The sequence below is a fragment of the Micropterus salmoides genome, unplaced genomic scaffold (genome assembly GCF_014851395.1).
Source record: "Micropterus salmoides isolate LMB-PRFRI ecotype aquatic unplaced genomic scaffold, ASM1485139v1 Ms_hic_scaffold_18, whole genome shotgun sequence".
In the NCBI taxonomy this organism is placed as follows: Eukaryota; Metazoa; Chordata; class Actinopteri; order Centrarchiformes; family Centrarchidae; genus Micropterus; species Micropterus salmoides.
The window spans coordinates 16,972,128-16,986,474 of NW_024040928.1; the positions used below are offsets into that span (position 1 = coordinate 16,972,128).

At 40.4% G+C, this 14,347-nt stretch overlaps 1 protein-coding gene across 2 annotated transcripts in view; it reads left to right on the top strand.

Moving 5' to 3' along the window:
* mthfd1l (methylenetetrahydrofolate dehydrogenase (NADP+ dependent) 1 like) overlaps nt 1-6,391 on the top strand; it is a 41,600-nt gene extending 35,209 nt beyond the window's left edge. For both annotated transcript variants that reach the window (XM_038727090.1, XM_038727091.1), the window contains 2 exons: nt 4,856-4,974; nt 5,213-6,391. In XM_038727090.1, coding sequence (XP_038583018.1) covers nt 4,856-4,945 — 90 coding nt within the window. In that variant the 3' untranslated portion in view covers nt 4,946-4,974; nt 5,213-6,391. The remainder of the gene's footprint in view (nt 1-4,855; nt 4,975-5,212) is intronic.
* Nucleotides 6,392-14,347: the final 7,956 nt, after the last annotated feature.

A 14,347-nucleotide genomic window follows, 5' to 3' on the forward strand; every position in this document is an offset into this window, starting at 1 on the left:
ACAAGTTGAAGATTGGTAAAAGGACTATGATAGCATCATTGAAAAAAAGCATACAGGATGAAAGTTCATTTATTTTGGCTATCTTTGGTCTTGTTAAGCTCAGTAAATCCAGGTGTGGTTTTATCTTAGAAAACTGACCTGTACATCAACTCTAGTTTTACTTCAGTTACAGTAGAAAAAAAGAAGACAACAATACAATACCCAAGTTTGAGCATCTGTCCCTGTGCACTGTCCCAAGAATCCATTGCAATTATATGAATAAATTTTGTTTAACGTGTGAATGCCAAACATTTATTTAGTCACACTTAACCTGAGTCCTAAACCAGACTTGTGTCTTTCACAGAACATAGAGTAATTGACTGATGTCTACTACTTGTCACTGTGAAGTGCACCCTTAGGGAAACACTCTCACTCTACACTCTTATGGGTGAGAGTTCAAACTAGAACCATGAACTCTTCTATCTCAACTATGCCTCCATCGGACTCCACCTTACTTACACACTTACTAGGTCATCCATTATTAGATGAACATACAGCCCCAGGCAATGAGCATTCATTTGTCTTTTTGTTAAATATTTACTCTCACACTTACTGTAATTTCAACATGTACCACACTCTAATGGTCCATTAATCTTGAATGGCACAGGAGTTTGCTTTTGAATAAAATTTCATAATCTTCTTAATGCCCTTCTGTAGTAACTGTGCTGTTGTTGATCGAGACTCTTCTTGAGAGTCAGAGGGGGGTGGAAATCCAGCTACATTGTCCCTCCAGGGCTTTCCCTGACAAAGACACATTGTGTTGTGGGCATAATAGAGGGACTTATTTGGCCGAGTGGAGTCCAACTTTAGCCACGGAGTGTTGTGTGTTTTTGCGAGTGCCAACTTGTTCTCAGGCTGGAGAGGAGGACCAGCAGAACAGTGCATCCTTTGTTGCTTTCAAGACCTTGACAGTTTGTCTGCACATTTAAGCATCTTTTGATATTTAAATGTGCAGCCCGGATACTTTATACCAACAGGCTGAGAGGCAAAGTAACACGTTTGTGAATCTAACTACTTTTAAGCTGTTTTATTTTTTGAGTGAGTGAGCTTAGTTTTGAGTCATATCTTCCTGTGAGTCCACATACGCTTCATTTGAGATGTTTGGTGTCTTGGAGAGATTAATCAGTAATGAAAACCATTGTCAGTTGCAGCACTGTCAACAATTAAATTCCATTTCACACAGTGGGATGTTGTCAGTTGCAAAGTAGGAGGGGTCGTTGGTTCTAGTGTTAATTTTGTCAGCCATTTTAAAATGTAGTCTTTGTCTTAGTCCTGTGTCATATGTCCTTGTTTGTTTTTGTCATATTTAGTCCACTGTATACTATCTTTTTAGTCAAGTTTTAGTTATTTAGGGTATTTTATTCTGATTTTAGTCGGACTAAAATACTTTTGATTTTCTGTTATTTTTTGTCATTAACCATCATTTTAGTCTTTTCTAATTAGTATAATTTTGACTTGGGTCAATCTGCTCTAACCAAATATGATTCGAATGTTAGCTTTGTTCTCATTTTTATTACAAAGGAGACATTAACTTAGCTCCATTCCCAGGTGGTTAGCCTTGAAATGCTGCTTCAAGTTCGTAGTGTTTTTTCCCAAAATCTTATAACCACATCAGTGTGCCAACTATACATAGCTTTGGGGGACCTCATTTTTTTCCCCCCGGTGACTGGGAGGAGGGGGACCAACTGTGATTCTTACTGCTGAATCATTAATAGCTAGGCCTGGGGCTGACTGTAAGGCCCCCCTAACCCCTAAGCCCTGAACCTTCACAGACTTTACTGACGTCACTTGGAAAGTGAATTTGTGAAAAAAAAATGCTGTAAACAGGAACGGGACAGCCCTTTGCCACTTTATCACGTTGTCGCCATCTCGTCTTCCTCTCGTTTTTGTCAGGGGGAAAAAAAGGTCGCCATTCTCTATTCCAATTTCAAAATTTTCTTTAAATTATATGTTTAATGTTACTTGACATAAAAACAAAAAACTTCAGTGGATAATGTGACAGCAATATAGGTTTATGTAATCACCACCAGCCTCGTTTCTGACAAATATTATTTTAACATGGAACAAATTCAGAATGGTTTGTCATTGGCACCATAATTACTGAATTCATCCAAAATTAAATTGATTTAACCTGCGGATTGTATCACCAGTTATCTTCAGCTTTCACCTGCCTTTAGCAGCAAATGTAACAGAATTTACAGCATTTCTCTGTAAAATGCACCTTTTGGAGTCGTAGTTAACTTCCCCCTCAGCTCTTTTTGTATCTTCGATATTCGAGTTTTCATCAAATAACCAGATATATTCTGACACAGTCCTTAATCTTTCATATTTGTGATTCAACAGGGAGAGTTTTATGCCACGCCATAGATTGTACTTCAGCTGTGAGTCACGAAACATTGTCTGTGAGAAAAGTAAAAATGATTTCCACAATTCGTTAGTGACATCATCAATTGTGTTCAAAAATTGTGATGTCATAAGTTAAAGGAGCCCAAAGGATGAAGTAATGCTTCTGTCATCATTGTTCTCTACAATAAAATGTGACCCATTGATATTGAATTCCGTTAAATCTGCTCATAGCCTGAGTCATCTGTGGTTAAAGCCTTATTGATGGACGTGGTCGGAACAGTGTCACGTAATAGCCGTCGCTGTTGAAGTCAGAGCAGCCAACAATGAAAATCAGATTGTGTTTACTCGTTTTGTCCCTTCATTTACTTGCAGAGCCGCGTTTCCTCAGACAGGAAATTGGCTGGTCACTTCCTTCTGTCTCATTTCCACTAATGGGCCCATAAAACTGGCCTTGGGTCAGATGGAGGGAGGCATGCAAAGAATGTCGCTCCCTGTCTAATGAGTGAGATCATTTACTTTTCAGCTTGGATGGGAGGATCAGCCTACGGTTCAGGAGAGGAAAAGTGTTTTATGAGTCAGACAGTTGCCTTGGATCACTTGCACTGTGCAAACCACTTCGTTCTTTTGATCTGTCATACAACAAAAACTGGATTTACACATTAATTCACTGTAAATTTTAGCTTCAACTTAGTTTTGGCACCTAAACCACATAGGACATGATGTCAATATCTGGTCTTGTTAACTCTGTATGTGTGAGCCTCCATTCACATCTTCCCCCATCTTATTATTCTGTCTCAATACAACTCCACATGTTAGACTAGTCAGCTAGTAACCGGGTACACACACACACACACACACACACACACACACACACACACACACACACACACACACACACACACACACACACACAGTAGAGGTGGACAGAACAAAAGGACATGTCTCTCCTGTACCCCAGCCTTTTAAATTGGTTGAGAATAAATATCATGTAACTTTGTCAGGGGGAAAAAATGCGGTTTTTATATCGATACAGGGGTAGTTGGTGGGGTAGCCACCAATTTGGGAAATAGTTTGGAAAAATAATTTTCAGTATATTTATGATGTTTGAGACACTTTTTGATTTGACTTTTTTTTGTTGTCCTTTTAACGAAGAGTTTCTACTTTTTGAGAATTCACTTGCTGATAAAGCTACTGCACACCACACAAGTGTGTTGGATCAAATACAGAGTGTGAGAGAACAAAAAAATAATCCTGCGGTTGATCACTTGCACGCATTAACAATTTTTTGGTCTTCAGACATGAGACTTTTCACTGTTTCAGATATAAAATGCAGCTTCTTTTAACTACTTATTGGACAAATCAAAACTCATAGTGATTCTTAGAAATCCAGGTGTTTTTCATTACCCTCTTCTTCTGGCAGTTATCTTGGTCAGTATATTACCGCTATGATTTTGTATTTAACCTCATATCCGTGAGGTAGACTTTTGTGATCTATATTTTGATGACAGTGAGAACAAAGCAACCATTGTCTTTTGCAAAATTCATCACTTCTAAAGTGGAGGTTGTCAACTTATTGATCATCCATCTGCCCAGAGTAAAATGAGTCTAAATTATAGTCATTGAAGGCTTTTTCTGTCTCATTTAGGTATGGTTTGAGACCAAGTCTTAGTAGATTGTCTTTTGGTGTACAACAGCTGTGTTGTGGCAAAGGCTTTAATATGAGGTTTCAGTTATTATCTACATTGTAATCTTCCCTTCTTATTTGGCTCTGTTGTCACTGACATTTAACTCCTGTTAAAGATGGACAAAAATATGAAACGGCTGTTCATATATGTTTTTGTCTTGGTGTGAAGATTTTACAAACGTTTTGGACTGTAGAGATGTAAAAATGAGAGAATACTGTATTCCTTCCCGTATTTATTTAAGAGTGATTTTAATATATCAGTTGATTTTTTATTTTTTATTGTGCAAATTTAGCTGTGTTGTCTCGTACACTGCTTATTTATTTATTTATTTATTTAGAGCTTTTCCGTGTACTTGTCTAAGCATTTAGACTGTAGGTCATAAATTTTAACTTTTTATTCAGCATAATAAAAATGTGGTGAACAGATTTCAGTTAATATTTAGTCTCAGTAGTACACCAAAATGGGTCAAAACCAGCATAAAAAGGATCAGTAAAATGTTAAAATCTCTCTTTTTTTTAAATTGAGTAGAATTGTTCACCTTGTGTGCTTCTTTGTGTCGTGTGATGCATTACATTTGAATTGAAAAAGAAAACAAAGCAAATCATTAAACATTTAGTTAGTCCTCAAAATGTTCAGCCAATCCTGCAGTGCTGGTCAATAACAACCTGGAAAAGGAAATGCATTACAGCCTGATTTTGACCATCATTAGTTCGATTGTTCTTTCTTTCACTTACTCTGCCTGCCAAGAAAGTTCTTACCCTCTGCTTTTGTTGTGTTTCCCTCAGATGAGCACAATGCCTGGTCTGCCAACTCGACCCTGTTTCTATGACATTGACCTTGACCCGGTCACAGAGGAGATCACTGGGCTCTTCTGAGCATGCTCCAATTAAAGATATCCATTAAGGTATTCACTCACACACATCAAAATTAAATAGTCATATAATTTCAGTCATTCATTGTATCATTATAAATATTTTACATGTAGTCATTGTCTATGTTACTCGTTACATGAGACTTTATTTCCTCCCTGGAGTTTTTAGTTTACTACCTCATTCACTCAGCGCCAAGGCTCCAGTCTGTGAGGCTACACTCTACTCTCACTTATACACACAGTTAAAATCATCATCCTGTTTTTTTCCCAGGCTCCCTGCTCTGTTCTCAGGATCCTCAGCTCCACGCGCACACCATCAGACTCATCCACCACCTCTACCTTCGACAGGAAATGCTTTTCTCTTAACAGCAGCCCAAACTCTCCCCACATCACAGTAACGTGTTCCAGGGGGGAAATTAACTTCATGCTGTATTTGCACATCTTCAGTGTGATTAGCCAAAGATGATCTCCTACAGCCATATAATTTATTCCATATATGCTGTATGTGTGCCATTATGCTTTTGGCCTCTCTGTAAGATGTTTTCTGTATATGGGAGAGTCAGTTTAAGTCTTGAAATTATCTTGAATTTTACTTTATTGTTGTGTTTACTTTTGATTTCATTGTTACTCTAATGTCTTACAATGGTAGTGCATTTTTTTATACATGTCATAAGCTTTTTTAACTGAAATGAGCACAGCTTGTTTATTTATTAACTAAAATGCTCTTGTACGCACAAATAGCCATTATGGTGTTTATGTAACCTGCTAGATGTCCAAGCTGCTGTACCGTCTGAATGAAAATCACTACAAGGTAGACTCATCAGTACGAAGCCATTTTTGAGACATTGTTTAAGTATTACATTTTTATTTTAAGGTATAAATCCAGCCTGAAATTGGAATTGTTTTGGCAGAGGTGATGAGCCACCCACATCCTGATCCAGTCTAGTTTACCTTAATGGCCTAAACTGTAGCTTTTAACAGCTCATTAAATACAAGACATCTGTTGTGTGAAATGGCATCCCTGATATTTTCTCTTAAGGTTAATGCTTTATTTCATGAATGTTGACTGTTACTTTATGTAAGTGGAGGTGATCTTAATTTCAAGCAGGTGGCCCACCTCCACTATAGAATCTCTTTACATTTCACGCTCAGGTTGTGGCTGGTTTTCATCCAGACAGCTGAATGTAACTCTGACTTTGTCAGCTGTCCATGTTGAAATCTTGTTTTGATTATCATAAAGTAATGTGATTAACGTCCAGTTAACATCTGAATCACATTGATATGACAGGTAACTGAAGCTATTGAAGGTTGAAGGTTTTATTGTACACAGTCTAAACCGAGCTAAAACAAATTTAATAGTTTTCTCATTGACAACATTTCTATGTTAAACATTTTGGTTCTCAGAGATCAAAAGTGTGTGCCTTCGAATAAACCTTTATTTACTCCAAAACTGTGTTTGTGTTTTTACACCTGGCAATTAACTTGTGGCTCACCTCATCTGTTGTGTGGACACACGTGCTCACTTCCTGTTGTCTTGTGGTTCTCCAAGGAGATTTTTCAATGCAAGCCTATTTTTGTTACAAAGAAAAAGAAACCTTCCTCTTCTCTCTCTGCACTCGCATATTAAAATAGTTTCATAATTTTCTTCTCTTTTTCTACCCAATCGCAGTTTTACTCCAACCGAGGGGGCTGACCCGATGTTGGAAGCCTGCCTGAAAGCCAACGGCTGAGGCCCCCCAGCAGCACCCAGGATGCAGCATCTGTCATTATGAGGTGTTTGGGTCTGCAACATAGAGCCTGTGTGTGCGTGGCATTCCACACCTACTGTTATTCTTTGTTCACCGGGCAGGATCTGGCACTTTAACTACAGTCAAGACTGCAGGAATGCTCCCATTTATACAGTAGTGCTCCATATGTAGTGTGTGTGACACTGAACCCTCTTGTTTTGAGCTGATGACAGATTTGAAACATGGTGTTGATGAAGAGGGGGGGTTCGTCATTGTCTTGTAATGTGCTGGAAAATCCCCACTTTATCAAGTTAGGATTGTTTATGTTGAGCTTCTGACTTCATCTGCTGAAGCCTCCAGTTGTTTAAGCGCTTATCTTTTATCAACCAAATTTAATAGACTGGCTAATTTCAGTACCAAGGACAGGTCTCTTTGAATGTCTGTGCGAGTGTAACTAGAGATGCTGAAAAATGGCTCTGATCATCCGAGGTGCAAAACATAATGAAACTACCATCTGTGTGTGCGGAACTCGATAAACCCCAAACTGGCCATGGGTGATGGGGTGGGGCACAGGAAAATGATGAAAAGTACGTTACATCTTCATTGAAGCTCAGTTTATTGAAGTTTTTTTTCTAATACTCCCCACATTCCTGCCTGGTTAAATACCCGATTACTATTTGTTCAGTATGACTTATGTATTGCACTACTTTACATGTTACAGTCCAGTTGAAGGTTTCCATTTTGGAGAAAAATGTTAATTAACTCTTTTTTTCCCAGAAATTTAATTTCAGAAAACCAGGTTTCATCTTTACACATAAATTTTTTGAGTGAAAGCCTGTGTTGTCTGGTAGTGTCTGCTTTACACCACATGTCACAAACCCAATAATTTGCTGCTTGTAACAAAGTATGAATATGTCATCAACCCCCTACTGTGTCTGGGCGAGTCCTTGCTCTGTACCCACGCCAGACAGCAACCCTCAGGGCCGCATTCTTCAACTCACCCTGTCTCTGTCTGAAAAACATGCCACTTCCCACCATTTCACTGTTAAGTGCAGTCCTTGTGTCAACTGGAAGTCCTGAGGGAATGTCAAAGTTTTTACATAGATACCTATTATTATCTATCTGGTATTTTCAGGTTGTAACTGATGTTATGACATCGCTCGTGCCAAAAAGTTGCCAAAGAGTCTTACAGTTTTACCGTCAGCTGATGCTGTACTAAAGTTCACATGCGATGTCGATGTGTCCTTGGGCAAGAAACTAAACCCCAAATTGCTCCAGATGGCTGTGCCATTGGTGTGTCAATATGTATGAATGTTAGTTTCTGTTTCTGATGAGCAGTTAACACCTTTGCCTCTGCAATCAGTGTATGAATGTGTCTGATTGTGAACATAGTGTAAAAGCACTTTGAGGAAGACTCGAAGGGCACTATAAAAGTACAGACCATTTATTTCTATTTATATAAGTCTTGCTTTATCATCTCACATTTAAGAACAAGAAGATATTTTGCGATCAGATATACTCTGGTCTGTATTTTTCCCTCGGAAGGAGGACAAGACAGCAAGTGTGTGTAATTGTTGCTGAACCATTCATCCTGTAAATGTGTGTGTGTGTGCTGTAAGCATGGCTTGTGCCTTTAATGTGTCCTTACAATCACTGTTTTATGGAGTAGAGACCATGACACATCCGGAAAGGCTTTCACTTTAATGAGAACCTCCTTCCCTCGTCTTACTCCACTCCTCCATTCCCCCCTCCTCTTTCAGATGACATCAGCTTTTCTGCTGATAGACCTGCCACGCTGAAGGTCATTGACTGAACACATCTCTCTGCATACACTGTACAACTGTAATGACAATAACTGTCTTGCAACTCACATCTTGATTCTGTAGTTTTACAAGTGCAGGCTGTATTCCTTCTGAATCATGCACAGTATGCTACTTAACTAGTCAGAGATCATTTTGTGCCACAAATGTGATGAGAAATTGTGTTCATGAGGATTTGGAAATTCATTTGTAAGCAACAATCAGCTTCACATTCATAAATTAAACACATGCCCCTTAGGGAGTAGTGCAATTGAACCACATTACTCTACTTGACTTTGGGGTTAAAGGGGAATTCAGTGTCAGTTCTGCAAACTATATGCTTTACATTTTCCTAAGTGATATTATAATTTCTCTATTCAAGATGTATGCTTTTTTTAAAATTATTATTAAATCTTGCTGTGAGTTTCACTTTGAAATATACAGACAATATTAATGTAAATGAGGGTATCACCCTCATAACTGTTGCCTTACCTGTTTTAGGAAGTCAGATGCAAAGAAGAACAGAGTAATAAATGTAACCTTTTCGGGAACCCTTTTCATAAAAAACTTAAAAGGGAGAATAAGGGATTCTGCAGAAGGATTGTTGATATTTGAACGATTGCCAAAAAAATACACCCCTCCCTTCAGTGCTCCTTCAAAGGCTCCACCACTCAAATTTTAAACGTCAGAGTTTTCTCCAGCGTTCGCCCTTGCCTGTTCATATAACTGTCTTCTCTGTTTAAACTCTTCAGACCTTTTCCTCTTTGGCCATTTCTCGGTCTCATCTCTGCTTCATCACAGAGCCAGGGGTCCAACACGTTTGAATGTGCGGGCGCATAGAACTGTCTCTTCCACTGCCTCCCAACACTTCTGTGCACAAGCATTAACGCCACCAGTTGGTGATGGGCTGGAACTATGTTGTGTGGCAAGGTCCACACCACTGTCTTTGTTTTCCATTTAAAGAGCCAGGACTGTGTATAAAAACCAGCTTTGAATTTACCCCTTCTATAATGCTGATAGAGTGAAACCACATGGAACATAGCCATGGAGATATTTGTTTATTTCCTCGCTCTGGGAACTGCACATGTAAAGATCAGTAGACCTACTATTTTATTAATAAGGTAACTCAAAAAAATGCTGAACAGAGATTTCTTCAAATTGGCCGTAAACTGACTTTGTGCGTCAGACATTCCTATATGCTCATGTGTCTGGGGTTACTTTGACCTGATTATGTTAAGTTTTAATCAAATTAGATCTTCATGTGCCAGCGATACAAGTCTATCCAATAGTGTGGTTAGATAATGTCACAGGGGCTGGTTTGCAGTTAAATGGCTCATACTGAACTACATAACAACAATTTGACTGTAAATTTTACTTAGTTTTAGTTTCACAGAACTGTTTTACATCACTTCAGTGGCCATATGACCTCACTTCAACTTTGAGGTAACAAACAATACTGTGCCGAAAGCTGTAATGTCTATTAGTCTCAGTCAAATTTCAAGTCCATGATGACAAGTCCAAATCAGGCCTTAAAGAGTACTTGCGTCGCACAATGACATTGTCAGACTCATGAACAGAAAAGGATCTAAATGATGCTGCAGAACCAGGGATATTGTCTTTTTTTAATCCAGCCATTCTTTTTCCTTGTCAAACACTGTCGCCTACATTACCCACAATGCACCACAGCAGTTGACCAATGGGTCTGGTGCTGCGTTCCATTTACCTGACACTTCTGACTTGGAACCCATTCCCATTTCAAACAGAATACACCATGATTCACATTATTTTTTTCCTCACCACTCTGCCTCTGATTGCTTAACCTAACACTAACCCTAATTCAACTCAGTCTAAAAAACACGCCACTTCCTACCATTTCACTGTTTAAAAAATGTGCAGTCCCTGTGTCAACTGGAAGTCCAGTGGGAATGTCAATGTTTTCACGTAGATATCTATCTATCTGTTATATGCAGGCTGTAGTTAATGTTGTGATATCTCTCCTGCCCAAATCAAACGGAACGTACCATGATTTGCATCATTTAAGGGCTGTTTGGGGGTGGGTTATTTTTCATAGCAAGTACTTTTAATTTATTTTATTTTACCAGGTCAGAAACTTGAATATGAATGAATATATACATATATATGCTGAATTTTGAAGACAAGTCAAGCAAGTCAACTCTCACAGCAGCGGAGTCTAATTAAATTTACAAGGTCAAAATGTGATGTAAGTATTTAGGCTGTCAAATCTTAAGTGGCAGAAGAAACTAACTGCACTCCTCTGCACAACATGGAAGCCCCTGTCAGGAATCATAGCGGCTAAGATGAGTAGGCACGTGGCTCAATACATGGGCAAGGCCCAGAAGGGAATGGGTAGTAATACCAGGGGAGCCAAGCACCAGCTACTGGTTGATATAGCAGTCACTCGAGACTGCAAGACCAGGCAGACCAATCTGTGAACTGCCTGGATTGACTACAAGAAAGCCTACGACTCACTGCCACATACATGGATACTGGAATACTTGGAAATGTACAAGATAAACAGGACACTAATAGCCTTCATCAAGAACTCAATGGGGCTGTGGAAAACAAGTCTGGAAGCCAACTCAAAGCCGATTGCACAAGTCACCATCAAGTGCGCCATATACCAAGGTGATGCACTATCCCCGCTGCTGTTCTGCATAGGCCTGAACCCCCTCAGCCAGATCATCTCAAAGACTGGCTGGATACCGGTGCCGAAGTGGAACAACCATCAGTCATCTCCTCTACATGGATGACATCAAGCTGTATGCCAGAAATGAGCGAGACATCGACTCAGTGATCCAGAATACCAGAAGTGTGGTCGCATGGTATCAAAAAGAGGGAAGATGATCAGAACCCAGGGGGTTGAACTACCAGAAGCCACATTGTTCAGGACAGCTCCAAATACCTTGGGGTGCCGCAGGCTAACGGAAACCACGAGGAGGCAGCAAGGAAGTCAGCCACAGCCAAATACATACAGAGAGTAAGGCAGGTCCTGAAAAGTCAGCTAAATGGGAAGAACAAGATCTGAGCCATCAACACATACGCCCTGCCAGTCATCAGATACCCCGCTGGTATAATAAACTGGCCAAAGGAGGAAATAGAGGTCACTGACGTCAAGACAAGAAAGCTCCTCACAATGCATGGAAGGTTTCACCCCAAATCCAGCAACCTGAGACTGTACACCAAGTGTAGCGACGGAGGCCGAGGGCTAGTGAGTGTCAAGACCACTGTCCTGGATGAAATGACAAAGATCCAAGAGTACTTCAGGAACATGGACCCCAAAGATGAAGGGCTTAGTGAATACCTCAGGCAGCAGAAGCCGAGGGTGAGGACAAGGAAGATGAATGGAGGGACAAGCCGCTGCACGGCATGTACCACAGACAAATAGAAGAAGTAGCAGAAGAAATCCTACCAGTGGCTGGAAAAGGCTGGACTAAAGGACAGCACAGAAGCACTAATCATGGCGGCACAAGAACAGGCACTCAGTACAAGATCAATAGAGGCTGGGGTCTACCACACCAGGCAGGACCCCAGACTGTGAAAGGATGCCCCTACAGCACATAACAGCAGGGTGTAAGATGCAGGCAGGAACAGCGTACATGGAACGCCATAACCAGGTAGCTGTCGTAGTGTACAGGAACATCTGCCATGAGATTGGGCTGGAAGTCCCAAGGTCAAAATGGAAGAAACCTCCTAAGGTAGTTGAATATGACCGAGCTAAGATCATGTGGGACTTCAAGATCCAGACTGACAAACTGGTGATGGCTAACCAACCAGACATCATGTTGATCGACAAACAGCAGAAGAAGGCTGCAGTGATAGATGTGGCAATCCCAAGGGACAGCAACATCAAGAAGAAGGAACACGAGAAGCTTGAGAAATACCAAGGGCTGAAAGAGGAGCTAGAAAAGATGTGGAAAGTAAGAGCAACAGTGGTGCCAGTGGTAATTGGAGCACTGGGGGCTGTGACCCCAACTGGGAGAGTGGCTACAGCAGATTCCAGGTAAAACCTCAGAGGACTCTGTCCAGAAGAGTGCAGTCCTAGCTGCACAGAACCCTCAAACTCCCAGGCCTCTGGTAGAGGACCCGAGCTTGAGGATGACACATACCAGGGGGATTTTTTTAATTTTATATATACATATATATATATATATATATATATACAGTGGGTACGGAAAGTATTCAGACCCCTTTAAATTTTTCACTCTTTGTTTCATTGCAGCCATTTTCCAAAAATCAAAAAAGTTCATTTTATTTCTCAGTAATGTACACTCAGCACCCCATCTTGACAGAAAAAAACAGAAATGTAGAAATTTTTTCAAATTTATTAAAAAAGAAAAACTGAAATATCACATGGTCATAAGTATTCAGACCCTTTGCCGTGACACTCATATTTAACTCAGGTGCTGTCTATTTCTTCTGATCATCCTTGAGATGGTTCTACACCTTCATTTGAGTCCAGCTGTGTTTGATTATACTGATTGGACTTGATTAGGAAAGCCACACACCTGTCTATATAAGACCTTACAGCTCACAGTGCATGTCAGAGCAAATGAGAATCATGAGGTCAAAGGAACTGCCTGAAGAGCTCAGAGACAGAATTGTGGCAAGGCACAGATCTGGCCAAGGTTACAAAAAAATTTCTGCTGCACTTAAGGTTCCTAAGAGCACAGTGGCCTCCATAATCCTCAAATGGAAGACGTTTGGGACGACCAGAACCCTTCCTAGAGCTGGCCGTCCGGCCAAACTGAGCTATCGGGGGAGAAGAGCCTTGGTGAGAGAGGTAAAGAAGAACCCAAAGGTCACTGTGGCTGAGCTCCAGAGATGCAGTCGGGAGATGGGAGAAAGTTGTAGTAAGTCAACCATTACTGCAGCAATCCACCAGTCGGGGCTTTATGGCAGAGTGGCCCGACGGAAGCCTCTCCTCAGTGCAAGACACATGAAAGCCCGCATGGAGTTTGCTAAAAAACACCTGAAGGACTCCAAGATGGTGATAAATAAGATCCTCTGGTCTGATGAGACCAAGATAGAACTTTTTGGCCTTAATTCTAAGCGGTATGTGTGGAGAAAACCAGGCACTGCTCATCACCTGTCCAATACAGTCTCAACAGTGAAGCATGGTGGTGGCAGCATCATGCTGTGGGGGTGTTTTTCAGCTGCAGGGACAGGACGACTGGTTGCAATCGAGGGAAAGATGAATGCGGCCAAGTACAGGGATATCCTGGACGAAAACCTTTTCCAGAGTGCTCTGGACCTCAGACTGGGCCGAAGGTTTACCTTCCAACAAGACAATGAGCCTAAGCGCACCGCTAAAATAACGAAGGAGTGGCTTCACAACAACTCCGTGGCTGTTCTTGAATGGCCCAGCCAGAGCCCTGACTTAAACCCAATTGAGCATCTCTGGAGAGACCTGAAAATGGCTGTCCACCAACGTTTACCATCCAACCTGACAGAACTGGAGAGGATCTGCAAGGAGGAATGGCAGAGGATACCCAAATCCAGATGTGAGAAACTTGTTGCATCTTTCCCAAACGACTCTTGGCTGTATTAGATCAAAAGGGTGCTTCTACTAAATACTGAGCAAAGGGTCTGAATACTTATGACCATGTGATATTTCAGTTTTTCTTTTTTAATAAATTTGCAAAAATTTCTACATTTCTGTTTGTTTCTGTCAAGATGGGGTGCTGAGTGTACATTACTGAGAAATAAAATGAACTTTTTTGATTTTTGGAAAATGGCTGCAATGAAACAAAGAGTGAAAAATTTAAAGGGGTCTGAATACTTTCCGTACCCACTGTATGTATATGTATATGTATATATATATATATATATATATATATATATATATATATATATATATAT